At 39.2% G+C, this 24,483-nt stretch overlaps 1 protein-coding gene across 4 annotated transcripts in view; it reads left to right on the plus strand.

Annotated features, from left to right (window-relative positions):
- Positions 1 to 21,497, plus strand: part of LOC125453670 (interleukin-1 receptor type 1-like) — a 65,073-nt gene extending 43,576 nt beyond the window's left edge. For all 4 annotated transcript variants that reach the window (XM_048533520.2, XM_048533521.2, XM_048533519.2 and 1 more), the window contains 7 exons: positions 5,308 to 5,479; positions 6,321 to 6,386; positions 9,495 to 9,624; positions 9,733 to 9,878; positions 14,291 to 14,434; positions 14,548 to 14,709; positions 17,118 to 21,497. In XM_048533520.2, the coding sequence (XP_048389477.2) occupies positions 5,308 to 5,479; positions 6,321 to 6,386; positions 9,495 to 9,624; positions 9,733 to 9,878; positions 14,291 to 14,434; positions 14,548 to 14,709; positions 17,118 to 17,470 (1,173 nt within the window). In that variant the 3' untranslated portion in view covers positions 17,471 to 21,497. The remainder of the gene's footprint in view (positions 1 to 5,307; positions 5,480 to 6,320; positions 6,387 to 9,494; positions 9,625 to 9,732; positions 9,879 to 14,290; positions 14,435 to 14,547; positions 14,710 to 17,117) is intronic.
- The last annotated feature ends 2,986 nt before the right edge of the window (positions 21,498 to 24,483 follow it).

Below are 24,483 nucleotides of genomic sequence, written 5' to 3' on the forward strand. Positions count from 1 at the left end.
TCCAAATTGCAATTCTATCTCTTTTAAGAAGAAGGGCTGCGGGTGCTTGGGTATGTCGTCACTCTCAAAGTCCCCTCCAAGTTGCATACAATCCTGCTTTAGAACCACAGCCTGGGTTTTTGCTGTTGAGGCAGTTCCTCAGAGCCAGGAAATCTCAGCAGAAGCTCTGTCCCAGGGAGATGACAGCAGGTTGGAATCAGGCCCCTCTTTCCTGGCTGCAGATTGGTGGTGGCTGCGGGATCAGCCACATACTGAGGCAGGCTGTTTTAAAAAGTCCGCCCCGATTGTCTGGAACATCGCCCAAGCTATTTTGTTAAATGTTTGATCCTCTGGGCTTCAATCCTCACATTGCTTCACAGCCCCAAATGTTGCTGGAACAGCTAGGCTCAAATCCTACGATGGTAGCTGGTAGAACTTGAATTCAGTTAATGTACTGAATCAATAGTTAACTTCAGTTGCTGCAGTGAAGCTATCATTGATTGTCATAAGCACTCACTTGGTCTACTAATGCTCTGCAAAACAGGAAATCTATCATCCTTATCTGGTCTGGCCTACATATGGCTCTAGACCTAGTTGTAGTGATGTAGTTGACTCTTGATGACCCTCTGAAATGGCCCTGCAAGTCATTCAATTCAAGGACACACAAGTCATGAAATAATACAGAGTAATACAACACCCCTTGTACATGGCATCTGTTACCCCCAAAAACACACAGCACCTAGTACACCCTTCATGCTAAGTCACCCAGAATCTACTGTAGCAGATCTCAGGAGCTATGTTGAAATGCAATAAAACTCTACATATTTATTACAGACATCACTACATATTTTTAGAAATCATTTTTCTTGACAAAATCCTCTTCAATGCATTTAGATTCCCTGTAGTACTTAATCTGTTCAGAAAAAGAGAAACAAACAGTTGGCTTCAGAAACCACATGAAACATTGCTAACTTTTTAATAACCTCTTAAAGCTGTTAGCCAAGCTCAGAACCTGCAGCCTCCTCATTTAATATTTGGTATGTGTGGAAAGCCCTCATGCAGTGATAATGCTATATTGAGATGCAGGGGTTATATAAACCGACAGCTATTGAAAATAAAAGCACAAATGTCTTTTCAAACCAGACTCCGGCAGTGTAACTTCTAATTTAAAAAAAAAATTTGAAATAATTTGACAGCTTGGCTGTTCTACAGCCAGTATTTTCCCTTTATGAGCATTTATCTCTGCTGTAAAAGTTGATAACTCTCACACAATGAGATAAGACTTCTGCTACAGCAAAGATTAGGTCTCTTTCAACTCGACACTGCTGTGAAGTAGACCCGCTGAGTTGAGCTTTCTTGTATATGTCTGCCTTGACTGGCCCTCTTCCCATTACTGGCAAAAATAGGATCTGTTTAACCTGGTGGTTCAACTTCCAAGTCTGGGTTCTGTCTGCCATTTTAAAAGGTTCCTCATATCTGCACCACTCCGCAAAAACCTATCACAGAAAAAGCCCTAAAAGGCATATATCATTGTTCTGTCGCTGTTGCTGGGTCAAGATCCTGGCATCTCCATCCCTAACTCTCGTCTGGTCCTCAGAATGGATTGTGGTGGTTTTGAAGGCAGCTTATGATGGACTTCTGAAAGGCATTTAGGAATGGACAATAAATGCCAGCAACACTAAAAATGTTCAAACCTGTAATTATTTTTATATAAGAAGGAAGCATTCCCTAATGACTGTGCTGAGGTTACACTGAGACAGAACTGGGACTGTTACACTGATTAGGCATAGACTGGACATGTTCCTATTTTCGCAGATGGAAAGCTCCTAGTGGGCTGGAAAAAGGAAGTACATAACACATAAGGAAGTGGTCTTTGTTGTATTTCTTGCAGTTTAATCTGATGGAAAAAAAGTCAGATAGCCATGTTAAACTCTGGCATTCAAATTAGAGTATCGAAAGGACACTGATAAGAAAAATGATTCTGTAAGCATTCTGTGTGCATTTTGAACAGATGGGAATAATTTTTCATTTTTTACATGTTCTTGTTGTCGGTTTTGAGGCTGTTGACCTGGTAATGATATTTCTGATGCCAAGTCAAAAAAGGTTTAGCAAGGAACCAACACTGGGCCATAACAATCAGTGGACCTTTGTGCAGTTTGATGTCCCACTCTGCTGGAGGGTGACCTGGCTGGATATTCCAGGACAGTAAAGCAAAGAGCTATGGGTGCTGGAGACATGAGACATGCAAAAGCAGAAATTGCTGGAGAAACTCAGCAGGTCTTGCAGTATCTATGGAGAGAAAGTGGTTTAGTGTTCTGAGTCCAGTGACACCTCTTCAGAACTCAGGCTGGTGCTTTGTAAATAAATCACTAATTGCCTGGTTGCTGTTTAGTGAACATTGAAGGATGTGGCTGAAATCATTTTACTTGCTAGTGATGTGTGTCTGGGTGTTGTGTACCTTGCCAGCCTTGGTAGTTGGAGGAATTGTTGTGAATATTGAAAATCATTATGGCAGAAACCTGTATAACTTCCAAATGTCTTGTGAACACTGTTTGCAAGATCTCAATTCTGAGGGATTAATACTGAAATTTATTGTTCAAAATTTGTCAATTTAAGGAATTTCAAGTGCCTCTTCTTGCTCTGCTGTCCATGTTTTCTTTCCAATTTAATTTTTTGACAACAGTTGAAGTTAATCAGACTCTGAATCCCTGCAGAACTAAGAAATTCCTCAAAATATCACACGTGTTATTAAAATTATTTTAATTAACCCATTTGGACACGCTGTGATGCATCTCTGGGGCAGGTGATACATGACTCTAGGGATACTATCACCATACCATAGGACCACTTATATATGTAATTATAAATTGAGTATTGGCAGTGAACAAGATCAGACTGGGGGATGCATAAGGGAAATCATAGTCAAATGCAATGCTTGAAGTGGTGAGTCCCTTTATTTTGTAACTGACACCTTTGTTTTCTTTTTAACATTGAGGTTTTTCAGCTAATTTTTAAAGTTTATGTTGACCTAAAACCTTTTTCTAATGAATAACTCATTAAATTGCAGCATGGGTTGCTAACAGATTTATCCCATTTTGGGTGAGACACAAGTGAAAGCAAGCCAAAAACTATGATGCCTTATTTTTGCTGACTGTACCTGTGTAATCTTAAAATGGGACAGAAGCAAGTGAGTCGTACTCCTGATCAAAGAAGGTGAGAGACCACTTAAATATGCAAAAAGAGGTTTGGTACCCAATAAGATGCTGGTGTTTCACTGAAGAAAAACCAAAGTAATAGGAGCAGAGTAAAGCATCTTTGTTTCATCTTTCAACAGTGGCCAATACCTAATTCCCTTTGCAGTTACTTCCACTAGGTGGAACATGAGGTCTCTTTATTAATGTCTGTGGAAGAATACTTGGAAAACTTTGCAGGAATGATTTTTGCGCTATTGGGAAAAGCAGAAAAGCACTTCCCAGTGCTGCAAAATTTTCTTTGCACATTGCCAGTTCGTCTGCATTGACTTCCCTTCCAGCTTCCCTTCACTGCCCGCCCGCAGATCTTCAGCTGATGTATCAGTTCTTACTTCCCCATCTGTTATGGTTTCTCCACCCAGGAACTCCAAGGCTGCTTCTGCGTGAGGGGGTTGAGGTTTGGGGCATCGTTTCTTTATGGGCAGTCTTTTCCAGTTGATATTGACTTGGTTATTGTGGGTCATAATCATGCCTAGGTAATGACATGAACACCATAATAAGGGGAGAACAAGCTAATCCATGACATATTACATGAGACTGTTAGCGGAGTGAATGCAGCAAAGAAATGACTGAGGCAATGGGTGCAGCAGCATCTTGCTGAGGTGGATTTATTGGAAGTTATGAAAACAGCCTCAGCCTGTGGAGCATTGTGTTGAACTGTTAAAGCATGTACACACAATAATGGGAAAATGAAGTTCACTGTCTATTTGAAAAGTGCCCTTGGTCCCTTTTTACTTTACGAGAGTTAGTGAGGTCATGACATTTGTTATGGCGCAATCGTTCCTACATGGAACTGAAAGTGATCTGCCTGCCTGTTGTGCTACTGCCTCTTGTGCTAAAATATTGGTCTCCTCCTCTGCTTACTTAGACAAAAAAAAGTTTCATTGCCACACCTTTGCATGCAGCTGTTGTTGTTTTGCTTTATATTTCCAGCACCTAAATTTTCCTGACTTCACTCCTCTGAGTTCATTGGCTGTTGAAACATTTATTCAAGCCTTTCTTAATGTATAGGCATCAAAAAATTCTGCTATCTTGTTTTAACTCTTAGGTCACATTCCCATTCCCCTATTTCCTCTGTGCTTGCTGATCTGGATTAGCTATCGATCAAACACATCTTAACTTGAAAATTCTCATCCTGCTTTTCCAATGCATTCATGGCCTTTCGCCATCCACTCTCTGTGATCTCTTGAGCCACAGTGCTCTGAGTTATCTGCACTCCTGTAATTTGGCCTCTTGAACAATTATAATTTCCTCAACTTTGGTGGCCGTGCTTTCAGTTGTGAACACCACAAGTTCTGGACTTTCCTCCTTTCATAGGGCGGCACGGTGGCTCAGTTGTTAGCACTGCAGCCTCACAGCGCCAGGGACCCGGGTTCAATTCCAGCCTTGGGCGACTGTCTGTGTGGCATTTGTACATTCTCGCCGTGTCTGCGTGGGTTTCCTCCAGGTGCTCCGGTTTCCTCCCATAGTCCAAAGATGTGCAGGTGCTATGTGAATCGGCCATGCTAAATTACCCGTAGTGTTCAGAGGTGTGTAGGTTATAGGGGGATGGGTTTGGGTGGGATGCTTCAAGGAGCGGTGTGAACTTGTTGGGCTGAAGGGCCTGTTTCCACACTGTAGGGAATCTAATCTAATCTCTCTGCTTCTCTTTCCTACTTCAAGGCACTCCTGAAAACATAGCACTTTGGTTAAGCTTTTGATTAACTGACCTAATAACTGCTTATGTAGCTCAGTGTCATACGTAATAGTCTTACTTATCACCTTGGAATATTTCATTGCCTTAAAGATACTACGTGAAAGTGAGTGGTTTATATAAATTGTTCAGACACCATCTGCTAAGCTTTTCTTAGAGCAAGTGCATTTTGCAGTCCCTGGTGTGTTAAACTAAAAGAAAACAGTGTCCATCCTAACAACAGCAATCATCTAACGAGTGGGATTTCAGATCCATTCCAGATCAACAAAAGGCAGGTGCACATTTTGGTCTGCCCTTTTTCCACATAGAATTTTGCTGCAGCAAGATGTCTGGCCTGGGGAGCCGTGACACTATCATTGTAATCATGAATAATTGTATTTTCAGGATTGTAAACCTCTTTCAAATGGAGAAAAATATAGGTACCATAAAAATGACCAGTACCTTACTGTAACAAATGTGGAGCCATCAGATGAAGGAATATATGTCTGTGAACTGCAGTTTTTGCATGATGGTTTGCAATACAGAACAGCACGAACCATTGACTTTGATATTAAAGGTAAGTTCGTGTTCCAACACACTACCTGCTTCTCTTGGAAGAGGTAGATGGAATTTCTTAGTGAAAGTACTGTACTATTATGATTGGTGTAAATGTAGAATGTAAACTTTCAGATTTTTTTTGCCTATCATTCTTTTAAAATTCAGCTTGATTACTTGCAAAGCAAATTATGACCATTTCCAGACAAAGTCTCAATTGCATACAACAGCATTCTTGCATGGCTACCAACCACATCAGCATAATGGCAGCCCCCCAAATCCTACAAATACCTTTGCTGTGCCTCTAGAAATTGCTGTTTCTAAGAAATTGCGATGATGGCAACAGTTAAAAACTATATTTGTTTCTTTTTCTCATTCACAAGACTAGACACTTCAACATTTCAACATTTATTTAGGGTCAGAAGTAATTGATAAATCAGAAAAAAAGACAACCTGTGTATTGTTCTTACCTGAGAAAAGCTCTGTGATCTTTTTTTCTCGAATTTTAAATGCTTGTGAAGTTCCTAACAATTTAATGGATTACAAGCATTTTTAAAACCTGATGAATAAATGGTTAACCATTAGATGACAGATGATTGACTCCTGACTCGTTGTTTGAAAAAAACAATAACACCATCTAGTGGAATAGATTAGCTATTCATCACCAGTTCATGCCTTTCTGATATTCTGATTATGGTATGTATAAAAAAAATGGAATATTCAGAAATGTACTTTTCAGTTATATACACAGAAGATTGTAAAATAAAGTTTTTAAATTCTTGTTAAATATACTGATTGTCAATCAAACATAATTCCACCAAATTGTTTTTCTTTTTGCTTATGCGATGTTGTTGTTTTTATAGGCTGTAAAGCTAGCGTTGGCCCGAAAATTATACAACCAAAAAATGGTACAATTGAGCTAGAACCTGGTAAGTACTTTTTGAGAAAAAGACAAAACTACCTCTTGCCACACATCATGACTACCTGTTCCTGATCTAGCTCCTCCTTACTGCCTTTCCCCAACTCCCTGTGAAAGCCTGAATTGAAGGCTTATTTTTGTGATAAACTATGATTTAAAATTCCTGCTGTTCATGATGATAGTCCAGGACTGGTTGATTATCAGGAATATTCTGGGGCTGACCTTTCAAAAGGCTTTCCCGTGATCAGCAATGCAATCAATGGTCATGACTTTAGTTTGGTGGCTGTAGCAGGTGCTTCAGGTGCACCTTGCTTTTCTGCCTCTGACTGATCTGAGTTGAAGAAGTTAAGATCTTTTAAAGGAATGTTTGGAGGTGCTGTGCAATGTCTCTTCAAGTAACTCTACCAGGTAGCTTGAATTGATGTTTTTCTATTCTTTCATGGGGATGTGGGCATTGCTGTCTGGATCAGCACTTATTGCCCATCTCTAGTTGCTGATGAGAAGGTGGTCGTTTGTTGCCTGATAGAACTGTGCAGTTCATTTGCTGCAGATAGACTAACAATGCTATTAGGAAGGAAGTTCCAGAATTTTGACCCAGCAGCACTAAAGAAATGGCAATATATTTCCAAGTCAGGATTGAGAGTTGTTGTGGATGGTGGTCGGTGTGTATTTGGATGATGATGCCTGAGGAGCCTGAGTGAATTTATGCAGTGCATCTTGTAGGTGGTACACACTGTCACTACTGAGTACTAGTGGTGTAGGGTGTGAACATTTGTGCTATCATACTAGTTGTTGAATGCCCAACATTTTTGGGTTTTTTTGCGCATCACTGTGATCACAATTTCTAGCATATCAGGAAATGATTCACTAAAAAAACTTTGTGAAAAGGTCCGTTACCACAGCCACATTATCATATCTTTTCTTAGAGTCTGGTGAATGTATTTTGGGATACAAGTTACATTGCACCATTTTGGATCAGGAATGGGGTGTTGGGGGTTCCATCATCTTTTTCACAGCATTAGTTTGCAGGTTTTCAAGGTGAAAAATTTACTTCAGCAGGGGATCATGTGAAGTTATTGTGATCTTTCATGACAAACATATTGTTGATACAATGAATAAAGATCATGAGGATTATTTCTGGGATGCTGAGACCATGTAACTGAGATGGCTTGCTGTGCTATAACAAATTGAATTTCCATTAGGGAAGCATCCCTCTCAAAGATCACCACTGACTGACAGGTAATGCAGCAGTCCTGTTGAAGCAGGCCTTCGAACAAAAAAAACCCCACATATTGGTCTAAGATTCTTTAAAGCCTTATGTAATGCACTCCACACCCTACAAATTGATGACAGCTCCCTCCTCCTCGTGAAGGCACTTTCGTCAACACCCTCCCCCCCGCATTCCAGTTGATTACAAATATTACCAACTGCAACTGTATTATGCTTAAAAACTGTGTTATACTTAATTGCTTCAGACTACCGTGCACAAACAGCAGAGGGAGTCAGCTGTGTATGCTGACTATCTGCCAGGTAAACTGAACTCAGTGGAGTTGTCTTTTTGACATCTGTTGCCAGCAGCCAGTTCTGCTAGTCATGAGGAAAAGGTTGGCAAAGAACATTTTAATAATCCTAATTCTAAATGTAGTGCCCAAGTTGCAAAACTGGCCAATATTGGAATGGCAAGAAAGCAAGATTTGATGTTACAACTGTGTAAGACAGCTGTGAAGTCAAAAAGCTGGAAATTATTTGAGGGTACTGGTGGTTGAGTTAGCACCTAGAGATCACCAGGAAACATCAAAACCAATGGCTCAAAATCAACCACTGTTTGATGGCAATCAATCACAATTGTCAAATATTTATGATCATTTCTCAAAATCTGAACTTTTCTAAGAGAATGGATTGAAGTTATGAGGTTCAGTCCACCGATTCCAGAGGGGTTTGTCTCATGAAGACAGATTGAACAGTTTAAGCCTATACTCTGTAGAGTTTAGAACAACGAGAAGAGATCTAATTGTGGTTTATAAGACAATGAAGGGGATTGTCTAAGTCGATGTAGAAAGGATGTTTCCTCATTATGGGGAAATCTGGAATGAGAGGTCATAGTTTGAACATAACGGGTAGCAGATTTAAAGCAAATCAGGAGAAATAGCTTCCTTCAAAAGATTGTGAATCTGTGGAACTTAATACGCCAGTGTGCAGTGGATGCTGGGACACTGGACAAACTTAAAGAGGAGATAGACAGATTTTTAATTAGCAATGGGTTAAAGTGTTCTGGAGAGCAGGCAGGAAAGTGAAGTTGAGGCTGAGATGAGAGCAGCCATGATTATATTAAATGGTGGAGCAGGTATGAGGGGCTGGATTGCCCACTCCTGAGCCTAGTTCTTATGTTTTTATGAAGTTAGAATTGAATCTGCAAATTTGCCCAATGGTGAAGATCTGCAAATTGTCAAAAATGGCTGCAGCAGACGTGGTAGAAATTGTTATGTCTGTTTCAGTGAAACCAGCAACCATGTAGCTTCATCAGATTTCCAACTTGCTTGGCATCGATCATAAGGTGAGAGGTGTCAGTGGATTCCCATTCAACAATGCTACATTCAGTAAATGTGCAAACAACCTGGGTTGTGCTCATTGAAGTATCAAACTCCCTTGCTGATCAACTGATGGAGAGGTCAAGAGATTCGTGTGTACCTTTTTAAAAAAAACATGCCTACAGTGATAGCTAAGAGCAAATTATGAAGGCAAGTGTGTCCACAATAGTACCCTTTGTCCACAGTTACAATATAACATTTCACTTAACTTCTGGAAAACCTCCAGCTGCACTCATCTTTGTATATCATATGCACATGTGTCTTCTTGAGCTACACTGTGGAGCTAATGATCAACATGTATGTGAAGGAGATGTATGGAAACATTAAAGTTATAAACTGTAACAATACTTCTTCAGTCTCTTAATAGTTAGAATTCCAGACTTTATTCTAACCATGAGTTGACCTTTCCTCTGTGTAATGGAATTTGGATTTTTCTGTGAGATGATTTTATCAAGAATTTGCTTTTGACATTGATGCGGTTCCAATTTTTCATTGTGGTGAATAAAAATGTTTGTATTTTGTTTTTGCAGGATCAACATTGAACTTATCTTGCACAGCATATACAGGATATTGTGAGCCTTCAATAACATTAATTTATTGGCTAGTAAATAATACATTTATTGAAGACTATTTCAGTGACCATCTTCAAGTTGAATATAGGTATGCAATTGTTATTTTATCAGGATTTACATGAGCTTGTAACTTTTATGAAAGCATACTGACTACAACTTGTTTCATTTGGCTAATGCACATACTTTTTGTTTCTAGTCAGAAGAACAAAGACCAAGGCAACTATCATGAGTCAAGCATAATTTTTCCTAATTTCAAGGAAGAGTATTATAATGAAGCACTTACATGTGTTGCCAGAAATGGCTTGGGGTATCAAATAGCAACAGTTCAATTTAAAAAAACAGGCAAGTAATTCATTATAACATTACAAAAATAGCAATTGTCTTCAGTCTTTGGTATCGTGCTCCTCCTGATATAGATAACTTGCGTGTATGATTTTTTTACGATGAACTTGCCTTGCTTTTATACTGATCAATATTGAAGACTGAATACAGCTAGCAACCACTGATACATTAATCAGATTTATTGGTTGGATATCCCTACTGTAAAATTATTCATGATTTTCACTTTTTTGATAATGTTGCACTGCTGCATCAGCAATTCTTCAAATACTGTTGCAAGTGAGTTATTAAGTGAACGTTGTAAGAGAAAAAAGCATTATTAACTGTGGGATATAAACCGATCATGTGTGTGTTTATCCAACGTAATGGAAGGGGACATATGACAAGCTTCAAAGGTTACCAAGCCACTTAATATCTCCAATCCTCTACATTCCTCATTGCCACAATTGACGTTCGTGTTTCAAATGCCTTGGTTCCTCTCTCTGGATTTTCTGCATGCAATCATTATATCTTATTTAAAATCTTCCATAAGATACACCACTTTGTTTAAATGTTTATTTGGACCTTCTTATTGCCCTGGCATAGTGTCTGTTATTTCTTTCTCTTGATGCTTCCATAACATGCTTTAGATTGTCAAAACAAAATGTAAATACTTTTCTGCCTACGTCTGTTGTACCGTCAAATTCTGTTTTCATTATAACCAGTCAAATCACTAGTCTACATCTTGAAGCATATTGAGTTAACTCTATATGTCAGTGACTTGCTACTAGATCCTTGAGCTCAGATCCCAACATGGTATTGGTATTCTTTACCTTAGAAATAGAACAAGGTATGACAAATTACCTAATGGCATGCTCTGTGTTTCAGGTAGATTATCACTCCATGCCCTCTTTAAACTCCCTGAAGTATTTCCAAAAGTGAACTCTACCTTCTCGTCTGATGTGCAGTGGTGCCACATTCCTGTTCTGTAATTCCATTCTTACCTGTTCCAATTCTCCCAGCACTTTTCCAGCAGCAGCATCTGTTTCTATTCCCAGTTTTCTCTGCAGTCACCATGGAATTCAGCATTCCAAGTCCTTGTCTCTGTATTACTTCATCTAACTGCTACTCCTTAGTGATATGTGTACAGGTATAAATCGGGTTTTACATGAAGGCTGGTGATTTTCACCACACCCTGTCTCCCACTTTTGACTTTAATGGTTATCTCTGAGCAGTTAGACTGGCAGGTGAAGAATGAATGATAGACACATCAACATTTCCCAAGCTGAATGTGGGAAAGATAAGGCATTGTTTTTGACCTCCGACGTAATGTACTGTCTGTTGTCCTAACACTATTTTCTATTGGTTATTCATTAATTGTAATGGAATTGAAATAGCATAGAGATATCTAACTTTAGCTTTGTGTGGACTCATTTTTACCCAAACTTTTGAGTATCTTTTTGTTGGTCCTTTTACTGCCCACTTTATTTCTTACTTTTAGTGAACATTTTCATAGAATCCACCACCCCTACCCCATCCTGTACTTCAGCAATTCCCAAGGCTAACACACCTATCCTACACATCCCTCAGCACTACAGGGTAATTTAGGATGGCCATTCCACCTAACTTGCACATTTTTGGACTGCGGGAGGAAACTGGAGACAAAATACATGTAGATACAGGGAGAATGTGCAAACTCCACATGGACAGTTGCCGGAGGCTGGGATCGAACCCGAGTCCCTGGTACTGTGAGGCAGCAGTGCTAACCACCTAGTTGCCCCATTTTTCTTCTCTCTGTGAAGTGTTTGTGTTTCTTTCATCTAAAATACTTGTGAATTGTTGCTACTATCATTATCTTTGTATCACCTTTGATGCTTTGTTTGTTAAATAATATTGCATTTAAGAATAGCTAACACTATATGAAATAAAATCCATTTTACAGGAGCAGGAGGAGGCCATTCAGCTACTCAGACCTGCTCTGCCATTTAATAAGATCACGGCTGATCTGATTGTACCTCAAATCCACTTTCCCACCTACCCCTGATATTCTTCAGCCCTGTTGCTGAATAATTACAGAGTAAGAACTGCTGGATATGCATAAGGGTGGATAAATCCCTGAGACCTGATTAGGTGTATCCAAAAACTTTGTGGGAAGCTGGACAGGTGATTGCTGGTCCCCTGGCTGAGATATTTATATCTTTGATAGCCCCCGGTGAGATGCTGGAAGCCTGGAGGGTGGCTAATGCGGTTCCATAAGAAAGGCTGTAAGGAAAAGCCAGAGACCTATAGATGGGTGAGCGTTACGTCCGTGGTGGGTAAGTTGTTGGAGGGAATTCAGAGGAACAGGATTTACATATATTTGGAAGGGTAAGGACTGATTAGGGATAGTCAGCATGGCTTTGTGCATGAGAAGCCATGTCTCACTAACTTGATTGAGTTTTTTGACGAAGTGACAAAGAAGATTAGTGAAGGCAGACGAGTGGATGTCATCTATATGAACTTCAGCAAGGCATTTGACAAGGTTCTGTATGGTAGACTGGTTAGCGAGGTCAGATCACATAAAATTCAAGGAGAACTAGCCAGTTGGATACAAAGTTGGCTTGAAGGTAGGAGACAGGTGGTGGTGGAGGGTTGTTTTTCAGATTGGAGGACTGTGACCAGCAATGTGCAGCAAGAATTGGTGCTGGGCTAACTGCTTTTTGTCATTCATATAAGTGATTTGGTTGTGAATACAGGAGGCATGGTTAGTAAGTTTGAAGGTGACACCAAAATTGGTGGTGTAGTGGACAGTGAAGGAGGTTACCTCAGAGTACAGTGGGAGCTTGATCTGATGGGCTGAGGAGTGACAGATGGAGTTTAATTTAGATAAATGTTGAGTGTTGCATATTGGTAAGGCAAATCAGGGCAGGACTGGGTCCTGGGGAGTTTTCCTGAACCAGAGTCCTTGGTTGCTTGAACGTGGAGGCAGAGGTAGACAAGACAGCGAAGGAGGTTTTTGGTACTCTAGCCTTTATTGGTCAGTGCACTATGTCTAGGAGTTGTGATGTCATGTTGTGTCTGTACAGGATAAAGGTTAAGGCCACAATTGGAATACAGTGTTCAATTCCAGTCTCCCTGCTATAGGAAAGATGTTGTTAAATTTGAACAAGTGCAGAAAAGATTTATAAGGATGTTGCTGAGGTAGGAGGATTTCTGCTAAAGGGAGAGGCTGAATAGACTGGGGCTATTTTTCCTGGAACATTGGAGGATGAGATGTGAATTTACAGAGTTTATAAAATCATGAGGGGCATGGATACAGTGAATAGCCAAGACCTTTTTCCCTGGGTAGCGGAGTCCTAAACGAGAGGGTGTATCTTTAAGCAGAGAAGAGAAAGATATAAAAAGGACCTAAGGGGCAACTTCTTCACACAAGGTGGTGTGTGTTTGGAATGAGCTGCCAGAGGAAGTGGTGGAAGCTAGTAAAATTACAACATTTAAAAGGAATATGAGTAGGTGCATGAAAAGGAAAGGGTTACAGGGATATGGGCCAAATGCTGGTAAATGGGATTAGATTAATTTAGGAGATCTGATTGGCATGAATGAGTTGGACTGAAGAGTCAATTTCTGTGCTGTACATCTCTAGACTAAATGTCTGTCCATTTCTGCCTTTGAGATATTAAGAGATTCTGCTTCCACTGCCATTTCAGGAAGAGACCTTTAACGACCTGTGATCCTCTATGATAAAACAAAATTACCTCCTCTCTGTTTTAAATTGGTGTCTCCTCATTTTTAATATTGATCCCTAGTTCTGGATTCCCCCATCACAAGAGGAAATATTCTCTTTACATGTACCCGGCCAAGACCATTCAGGATCTTGTTTCAATCGAATCACCTTTTACTCTTCCAGACTCCAGCAGGTAGAAGCCCAGCCTGTTCAACCTTCTCTCATTAGATGACTCTGTCAATCTAGGTATCAGTCTGGTAAACCTTCCCTGAACTGCTTCCCATGCGTTCACATCCCTCCTTGAATATGTTGACCAACACTGTAGCTACTACTCCAGATGCAGTCTTATCATTGCCCTGTATAATTGCAACATCTCTTCTATTTTTATATTTAATTCTCTTCGTAAGAGTGTTCAAATTTGTATATTTTAAAGTGAAAAAGTCATGACCAGAAATGGAACAGCTTTAGAATGCTACTTCTGATAGATAAGATTATAAAGCATAGAATAAATCTTAAAGTGTCACGACAAAGATACAAGCCAGTTGGCCTATTAAATTGCCACCAGTTTCTTTCTCGCTACACATTACATGACAATGGGGTAAAATTTGTGTCCAAATTTCAGGAACCTGTTTACTGTTGCCTCCTTTTAGTAACACTCCCAGATCGCTGCAAATGCATTGCCTTATTAGGAATTTCTGAATCTTGTAAATAAAAACGTTTTATATATGTTCAGCTCCAGATTTCACAAAGGAGATAGTAGCTGCATTTGGCATTTTTGCCTGTGTTTTATTCATCAGCGGATGCACTTACAAATTTTTCAAGATTACTATTGTGCTGTGGTACCGTGACACCTTTCCTGTGAAGTACCCTGAAAATGGTAGGTGCACATTCAAAATTAGGTAAAACTAAAGGCAAATTAAGTGAAATGTTTTCCAAATAAATTAAGTATAATGTTCCGGTAAGTTATACTAATGCTTTGTTCTTTTGCAGATGGTAAGAGTTATGATGCTTATATCGTATATCCACGAAGCTTGTGTTCATCATACTGCACCAACATCCTTGTCTTTGTTATGGATATACTCCCTCAAGTTTTGGAATGCCAGTGTGGATATAAATTATTCATACCTGGAAGAGATGACCTACCTGGAGAAGGTGAGAATGAAGTGTTGACTCATAAGGCTGTGTGGTCCTCGATCCTCACATTTGCATTGAAAGTAAATCTATTGAATTGTTTCAGCCAATTTGATTCACTCCATGTGATATCAAGAAGTAGCTGAAGGCACTGGTTGCAGCAAAGGTTATATTTTATGACACCATTCCAGCAATAGTATTGAATCAAACTTGCAGACTGCTGGAGAAACTCAACAGTGTCTCTGTAGAGAGAAAAACAGAGTTAAAGTTTTCAGCCTAATATGATTTCACCAAAACTGTATGGTACTGAAGACTTCTGTTCTAGAACTAGCCATGCCACTAGCTAAGCTGTTCCATTTCAGCCATAACACTGGCACATCTAGCAATGTGGAAAATTATCTAGGTATGTTCTGGCCACAAAAACACCAACTTAGCTAATTAATACCCTATGTGTCTATTCTTGAACATTATCAAAAAGATGGAAAGGGTCATCAACAGTGCTATCAAAGAAAAGCTTGCAAAGGAATTCCCTGCTCCCTGACTTTCGACTTTTGTTTGGCCAAGATCATTTAGCTCCTAATCTTATTTAAACCGTGAACCAAACATAAACAGCAAAGCTTAATTCCAGCGTGAAGTGAAAATGACTGCTGTTGCCATCATCACAACATTTAACCAAGTATGCCATCAAGTGTCCTAGTGAGACTGAAGTCAATAGAAATTGGAAAAAGACTCCCCACTGTTTAGGGTCACGCCTTACACAAAAAGTGACTGTGGCTGTTGGAGGTCAGTCATCTCAGCCCCAGGATATTACTGCAGGCAGTTCTCAGGGTAGTGTCTTAGGCTCAACTATTTTCAGCTGCTTTGTCGATAACCTTACCTCCATCAAGTGGTCAGAATTTTGGATGGTTGCTAATGATTGTTCAGTACCATTTGTAATTGCTCAGAAACTGCAGCATTCAGTATCCATATGCAGCAAGATCTGGACAGCATCACCATAAATATTGCTTGCCACTGAAGGGTTAACCAAAGACCATCTCCACTAAAAGAATATCCAGTTGCTGAATCCTTCCATAATCAACACACTCAGTTATCAATGACTCCTGACTGAACTGGATAAGTAATATAAATACTGTGACAACAAGGGCATGTCAGAGGTTGGGAACTCTGGCAAGTAACTCACCTGCTAACTCCCCAAGTCTGTCTCATCCATGAGACACACGTTCACCCACACAGTATCCAGACTTGTAATTAAATCGCCCTTCACTCATTGCTGTTGAGTCAGAATCCTTGAACTCCTTCCCCCAGAGTACTGTGGGTGTACCTGCAACAGATGGAGTGCAGCTGTTCCAGAAGATGACCCATAACCATCTTAATGCAAGTTTGAGTTGAGGTATAATTACTGGTGGAACCAATGACAGATACATTTTTGGGTTTTAAAAAAACCACAGTACTGCCAGTATTGGCTGTATTTCTATTCTGGAGGATACAAGTAAATACAAAGTATGAAAGATCACTTTTAAAGGTTATCTATTCAACTGTGGAGTGTGGGCATTGCTAATAAGGCCAACAACTAATCACCAATCCCCAGTTGGCCTTGTGAATGGGAATGCTGAGCTCCCACCTTTACTTACTGTGATCTGTCTGGTTTAGGCAAGCTTACACAGCTATTTGGTAAGGAGTTTCAGGATTTTGACCTAGTGACCACGAAAGAATGGAGCTATATTTGGAAGTCAGGATAATGTAACATTTCAGAGGGGAGCTTAGAAGTGATTAGGCATTCAAGTGAAAGCTGCCCTAGTGCTTACAAGGGGTGACAAATTCAGGTTTGGAAAGTACCACCAAAGAAATTACTTTGGGATGTTGCGATGAATTTTTCAGCACTGCTCCTGTCATGCATCTATAGAAAAGGAATAAATGTATAAGGTAGCAAATGGCATAGTTATCAGAAAGCTTGCTGCTTCTTGGATGGTATAGGATATTTTACGTACTGTTAGATTGGCACTCATTCAGGCCAATGCAGTGTATTCCATGACTTCTAATTTTTACGCCACAGAATGACTTTTGGCAGATAGAAAGTGTGTCACTCAATGCAGAATTTCCAGCCTCTAAACTCCTCTTGTAGCCAAAATATTTATAAGGTAGATAATGGCTGCCCACTAGGATTTTAATTTTAGTAATGCAATAGAATGTGAAGGAAAATGGACTAAGGGAAATATCAATGGATTTCTGTGTATATGCTGGTGACTGCTTATATTTTACCTGCAATGCAGCGGGTATCCACTGGCCCCTTGCAATTATTATATCTTCCCAACCTATGTACAGTTACGATGGTAGCAAAAAGCCAGGTGTGTCATTGGCATCCCAGAAGCAATTTTTTAATTCTGTTGATTTTCTCATCTTGTGCTTTCTCCACTTTTTGTTCTTTTCAGATTACATTGAAAAAGTAAAATCAAACATCAAAGACAGCAGAAGACTGATTATTTTGATGGCAAAATCCTTTGATAAACAACTATGCACCATGTTTGAACAGCAAGTTGGACTGCACGATGCATTGATATCTAATCAAATGGAAGTTATTCTGATTGAGTTGGAATATCATGATAATTACAGTGACCTCCCAGAATCAATGAGGCATATTATACAAAAGAAAGGAACTGTTAAGTGGACAAACAGTGAATGGGAAAAAGAATCTCCATCATTAAACTCTAAATTCTGGAAACAAGTGAGATACAAAATGCCACCGAGGTCTTCTCAGCTTTGCTGTAAAATTGAGTATTACTAGATGTTAGAAAGGCATTAAATATCATTTCATCTTTCATGAAAGTGCAGACATTTATCCTTACAGTAATAAGGTTCACTGCAGAGGTGGATATTTCTGAACACTCAGGAGTGACCTTCTTCAGCTCCTTTCCCGTTATAACTTTGGAAGCTCAGCAAAAACACTTTTTATTGCAATCTTATTAGCATCAAGGTAACTGACCCAGTTGACAAAGCCAACGTCTTTTAACTATTTGCAATGCAGATATAAAAGTGGTTTATTTTAGATTGTTGCTTCCTGATGCCATTTTACAACTGTGCAGTGCACACACAAGTATACACAAATGATTCATCAACATAAAAGTAAATATTGTTTGGTAAATTAATGTATTTGAAAAGTAGATTTATAAAAACTGAATACACTGTTGAACTTATTTTAGATGAAGTTGAGGTAAAGGATCCTGTTTTTAAAGTTTCATTTGTTCTGTGCAATTGTTAATAATTTGAAGAACTTTAGAACTGTAAAATGTAGGAGCAGAAATAGACAGTTCAAGCTATTGAGTCAGCTCTGCTATTTAGTGAGATCATGGCTGATCTGATAGTCCTCAACTCCACTTCCTTGTCTTTTCCCCTTAACCCTTGACCCCATTACTGCTTAAAAATCTATCAATCTCAGCCTTGAATATACTTAAAACCCCTGCCTTGACATTCGTCCGTGGTAAAGAATTTCACAAATTCGCTGCACTGTAAGAGATGAAATTCCTTCTCTATTGTAACTGGGTGATGCCTGACTTTGAGTTTGTTATCTGGTCTTAGATTATTTGGCAAGGAGAAACAACATCTCAGCATCTACCTTGTCAATCTTCCCCAAGAATCTTCTGTTTCAATAAACCCACCTCTCATTCTTCTAAACTTAAGAGTGTGTAAGATCAAAGTACTGGACCTTGCCACATAAGGCAGCCTCTGTGTATCCGCATCAACTGAGTGATTCTTCTCTGTACTGCCTCCAGTGCCAGTATAGCTTTCCTTAGATAAAGGGTGCAAAACTGCACAGTGTTCTGTATTGTCTGCCCGGTGCCTTGTATAGTTTTAGCGAAATATCACTATTTTTATACTCCATTCCCCTTGAATCAACATTCCCTGTTCTGCTGAATGTGTATGCTAGCTTTTGATGATTTAAGCATGAAGATTCCTAAATCATGTTGTACAGCAGCTTTCCGCTGTCTTTCTCCATTTAAGTAATATTAAGTTCTTCTCTTCTTACCAAAATGCATAACTTACATGTTGTGACATTACATTCCATCTGCCAAGACTTTTCTAATCATTTAACCTGAGTATATCTTCCTGCTGACGCTGTCATTTTAAAAACATGCCTACCCACTTTTTATTGGCATTTACAAATTTAAATATAGTGCATTCGTTTCGCTCATAAAAGTTATTAATATATGCTGTAAATAATTGTGACTCCAGCACTGATTATTGTGGCACTTCACTAGTTACAGTTTGTCATCTTGAAATGCCCTCCTTATCTCAATTCTCTTTTCTTCTATTGGCCAATCCTTTGTTCATGTGTGCAACACCTTGGGCTGTAATGGCCTCTGTGTGGTACCTTTCCAAATGCCTTCCGGAAATCCAAATATATTACAATTACTGGTTCTATTATTTATGCTGCTTGTCACCGCGTAGAAAAATTCTGATAAATTTATCAGACATGATTTCCCCTTTGTAAAGCCATGCTGACTGTGTTTGATTAACATTTTTAAATGCTGTGCTGTTACATCCTTTTGTAGTAGACTTTGTCCTGCCTTTTAAAAAGGGTGTTATGGTGACAAGTTGTCAGTCATCTGCCACACTCCCAGAACCTAAGGATTCTTGAAAGATTGGATGCGCTGGGAGTAATGTCTCTGATGCTACTTTAATGCCCTGTGATGCATTTCAACAGGTCCAGGGGACGTATTTCACTTTCAACCCCATTAGCTTCTCTAGTACTTCTTTTATATGTTACATTATATCCTGTCCCCCTTCCCCTTGATTGTTTCATATTTTTGAGACGTTAATGGAACTAAAGTACTATCCTAATCCTAAAAATGTTCATCTTATCTGTTTGAAGTTGATTATGAGGAAGCACAGAATAGCAACAATTTGCATGAAATAAAATGATAATTTGTGGATTAAGAAAAGTTTTCCTGGAGATTTAATTGTTTTGAAGATTACTCTGCTGTAATTTGAAAGGACCCCTATCTAATATAAATCTAAAGGAAATGTGCTTAATAACATGCTTTTAAAATGAATCAAAGCTTTGAAAGTGACTCTGGATGACATCATGGGATAGAACTGTTATTAATATCTGTATGTCATGTCTTCTAGATACATTTACACTTTTTTTTGTGGCTCCTTTGATTAAATTGATCTGGCATATGTAGAAAGTAGAATAAGTCCTATGTGTGATCCTTCTGATGTGCTTAATTCACAACTGATATATAAAAGTATGTCAGGACCATTAAATGATGGATCACTGACTTCTGAATTCAGCAGAAGCAATGCTCAGTAGTGGTATCTAAATAAGATCAGTAACATCTCTGGTGGCAGTTTCCACATATAGAGCATGGTGGAATAGCAAGAGCTGGTATACCCATTGAAAGGAGATGCACTGACTGTTGCAGGGATGAAAAAAGGGCCCATCTGGTGAATAAAAACAATGTATTGGAGAAACTCAGCAGGTTTGGCAGCACCTGCTAATGGAAAAAGAGTTAATCTTTCAAGTTCAGCATGATTCTTCTTTGGAACTTGCGATCCTGACTTGAGCTGTAGTATGCATATGAATTTCTTTTTAGCCCTCCACCTATCGTCGTAGGATATTTAAGGCCTGGTCCCAGTAGATGATCCAACTGGGCAGCATATACATGCTTACAACTAAAATGCCTAGTGGGTTTCCAAGGTTCAGTCATGCCGATGTGACAGTAGGAGGTACCTGGCAGTCTAAGGACAGAATTTTAGCCTAGGAACTTTACACAATAGTAATTTGTAAGTAGTAATGAACAGTCTGATAGGGCTATTCATTTTTAAGCTCTTAGAGTGTAGAAGGTAAAAGTAATGTCACAATTGACTCATAGAGCTCATCTCTCATGAGAGTGAGACATCTGGTGGTGGTTTAATCTAAGGGTCACTATATGTCATGTGATGGGCAGGGTTGAGAAGATGGGACACTCGTGGTGACCTCAGCCAGTGTGAGAATTGAACCTGCACTGATAGCATCACTTTATATAGCAAACTAGCCTTCCATTCAACTGAGCAAACTGTCCCCCTGGATTATCATTGGCTGAGCAATGGTTTGTGGTGCAGAGTGATACCAATAACGCATCTTCAGTTCCTGCATCAGCTGATGTTAGTCATAAAGGTTCCACCTTCTCAACTTTGTCCCTCATCTGAAGTATGATGATCCTCAGATTAAACCACCATTTTGTGAGAGAGCAGTCCTCTGGGTCTGCAGCAACTTTATGACATAGAATTGTATTCTGGACTAAAGTACAATGTTTTAATAACATTAATAATTGCATATGTAGTGCTTCAAATAGAATAATACGGTAGTGGTTCTTCATTTATCAAATTCAGATACTTTGCATTTACTACCTAAGTTACACAGCCCAGTCCTTCACTCAAGCCAGCCTCCGATCCATTGACTTCATCAACACTTCCTGCAGCATTTGGAAAACAACCAACATAATCAAAGATCCCTCCCACCCTGGTTATACGCTCTTCCACCCTCTTCCGTCGGGCAGGTTATGTATACGTGTGAATGGATTCAAGAACAGCTTCTTTCCCTCCTGTTGTCAGACTTTCTAATGTTAATGTTGATCCCTCTCTGCACCTGTAACATGTATCCTGCACACTGTTCTGCTACCCTGATACACTTGCATATTACCTCGGTATACATGACTGTAATAAATCAAATCAAGTCATTTTTACTATTTATGCTGTCCAAGCTGATTTGCTATGGCGATATAATCCATTTGGTGTACATAGTCAACCAGTCAGACTGTATCTGATATTACATATGTATTGCTTATGCATACCAAATATATAATCTAAATGAAAGACTTATTCAGAGTGCTGATTTGTTTCCTTGTACAGTTGTATTATCCACATTTCTTTAGTTTATGAATAGTTCAATACAGCTATCTTTAGTCTCCTGCTTTATTCAATACACTTTGCTCATTAGCTGACATACCTCCATTGGAAGCATGGCAACAGTGAAATTTATTAGTGTATACCCTAGTTTCTTATACACCAATCAAAATTATACAGTAACACTAACAAACCTGCTGGTGGTAATAGTGAGCATGTAAAAACAAATATGCTGATCGGGGTGAAGTAGGGCAGATCTGTCAAACTACAAATTGGGAATGTAAGGATTAAAAGATAGAATTACTGTGTTCTGGCTAAGAAACCATGAGATTGCTTGTTCCCGTGGGTAAACGTGAAAGATCACAGTTTGAAGGCTGTAGTTAGAATGAGCATTGGTAGAAGCGATCTTGGGGAGAATATTGCAACACTACTGCTAGATATCACAGCACTCAGCAATTGGAAGAATATGATCTGATCATATGCATGTATGTCATCGGTTGGGGGTGGTGTTGGTGTGTGTGCTGGAGGGGAGTGTGTCCAGCTGTGATAATTTGTGTAAGACCATAAGGAATAGGAACAGCATTAGGCCGTTAAGCCCTTGAACCTGTTCCACTATTCGATAGGACCATGGCTGCCCCTACATTCCTTGTGTCCACCTTCCTGCCTTTTCCCCATAACTCTTGATTCCTCACTGATCAAGAATCTATCTCAGCCTTAAATATCCACAAGGACTCTGCCGCCTTAGCCATCTATGGCAAGGAAATCCAAAGACTTACAACCCACTGAGAGAAGAAATTCCTCCTCATCTTTGACTTAAATTGACACCCCCTTATTCTGAGACTACGCCCTCTAATCTCAGACTCTCCTAAAAGGGAAAATATGTTTCAGCATTTATCCAGTCAAGCCCCTAAGAATCCTATCTGTTTCAATGAGTCTATTAATGTTAATTTTGATTTCTGTCTCTCTGCAGCTATAACATTGTATCCTGCACTCTGTTCTGTTACCCTGATACGCTTGTATATTACCTCAGTATACATGACTGTAATAAATCAAATCAGATCATTTTTATTACTTATGCCCTCCAAGTTGATTTAATTCAACCAGTCAGACTCTCTCTGGTATAATATGCATATTGTCTATTCATACCAAATTTCAATGAATAGATTCCCAACCTGTTCCATCTTTGCACATAACACAATCTCTGTATACCAGGTATCACCCTATAGAACCTTCTCTGAACTACTTCCAATGAAATTATATCTTTCCTTAAATAAAAGGACCAAAATAGTTGCAGTACTCCAGATGTGTTCTCACCAGGATGTGTACAGTCGCAGTAAGACTTTCCTACTCAGTTGCAATATGATGTAAGAAATGTCTGGCTAAAATGGACTGAGTAACTGTATTTAACACTTGTATATTACGATCTGAACAGTAGAAGACGATGGAGAACTCAGCAGGGGCTGACTAGGATATTCTTTTTTCCGTGTCCACACAAAATAAACTTGTATTTTTACTGAAACACTGTGTCGAGATTATGTTTTGATATCCACTGTGAGAACCACCATAAGATATCAGACCATTATGTGCAGCACTGGTCACTGTACTTACGGAAAGATGTTAATGTATGGGAGAAATTTGCAGAGAAGATTTACTAAAATATACCTGGAGTGAATGGATTACCTTATGAAGAAAGGTGACACATGCCAGGCCTGCATCCTCTGGAGCTTAGAAGAGCCAAGAGTGACTTAATTGATACATATAAGATCCAGAGGGGAATTGACCTGGTGGATGTTGAAAGGATGTATTCTTGTGGGAGAATCTTGAAGTAGTGGTCATACTTTAAAAATAAGGGGAGCACCCTCTTAAAACAGAATGGAAACTTTTATTTTTCTTCAGGGGGTGTGGTTTGAGAGACTTTGGAATTCCCTTTCTGAAAAGGTGGTGGATACAGAATGTTTAAGGCAGTGATAGGTAGATTCTTGATTAACAAGGAGCTGGAAGGTTATTGGGGATATGTAGGAATGTCAAATTGAGATTAAAATCAGATCACCATGATTTTATTGAAAGGCAGAGCAAGGTCAAAGGGCCAAATAGCCTATTTATTCTTTCATGGGATGTGGGATTCCATTCATTAACTCTTGTGCTCCTAAGATATCCATCTATATTTTTCCAATTCTGGCACTTTGAATATCCTGGACTCTAATTATTCAACTGTTGGTGATTATGCATTCAGCTGTTTATACCTTTAATCTCCGGATTATCCATCCTCAAACTCTCTGCCTCTCAACTCTCTCTGTTCCTATTTAGTGATATTAAAAATGCTGTATAAATACAATTTAAAATTATACTGGCTTTTATGATTTATTTCTTATTCTTATTTCCTTCCGTAGTTATTATTGAAAATAGTGTCATTAAATGTGCCATTGTCCCAGAGAGGCATAAAGGTTGCTGTCTGATTGGAGACAGAAAGATGACTGGTGGTGAGTTTACCTTGAGGGTCTCCATGCTTGAGGTGATGGATGAGGTAGAGAAGGTGGGACCTCCATTTTTTCCTCAACCAGTACAGGAATTGAACCTGTGGGTAAGACAACTGTAGTGGTCCACGTGTAGCTTAACTGAGGGAGACCTATAAATTCAACACAATTCAGTTGGGCGTGTGACATCATAACATTCTTTTAGGATGCACAGCTCTTTCATTCACTCAGCTAAAACTGATGATTTCATTTGGAATTAAATTCACTAAATAAATAGCTGTTCTTGATAAGAAACATGATGTTTGACGGTTGTTGTGAGATGATTGTTGTTGCTAGCTGAAATATTAATTTAGAATACTACTGACTGGTCATAGAGTTATACAGTGCGGAGCCTGATCCTTCAGTCCAACTCGTCCATACCGACCAGATGCCTTAAACT

The sequence above is a fragment of the Stegostoma tigrinum genome, chromosome 6, assembly GCF_030684315.1.
Source record: "Stegostoma tigrinum isolate sSteTig4 chromosome 6, sSteTig4.hap1, whole genome shotgun sequence".
Lineage (NCBI taxonomy): Eukaryota > Metazoa > Chordata > Chondrichthyes > Orectolobiformes > Stegostomatidae > Stegostoma > Stegostoma tigrinum.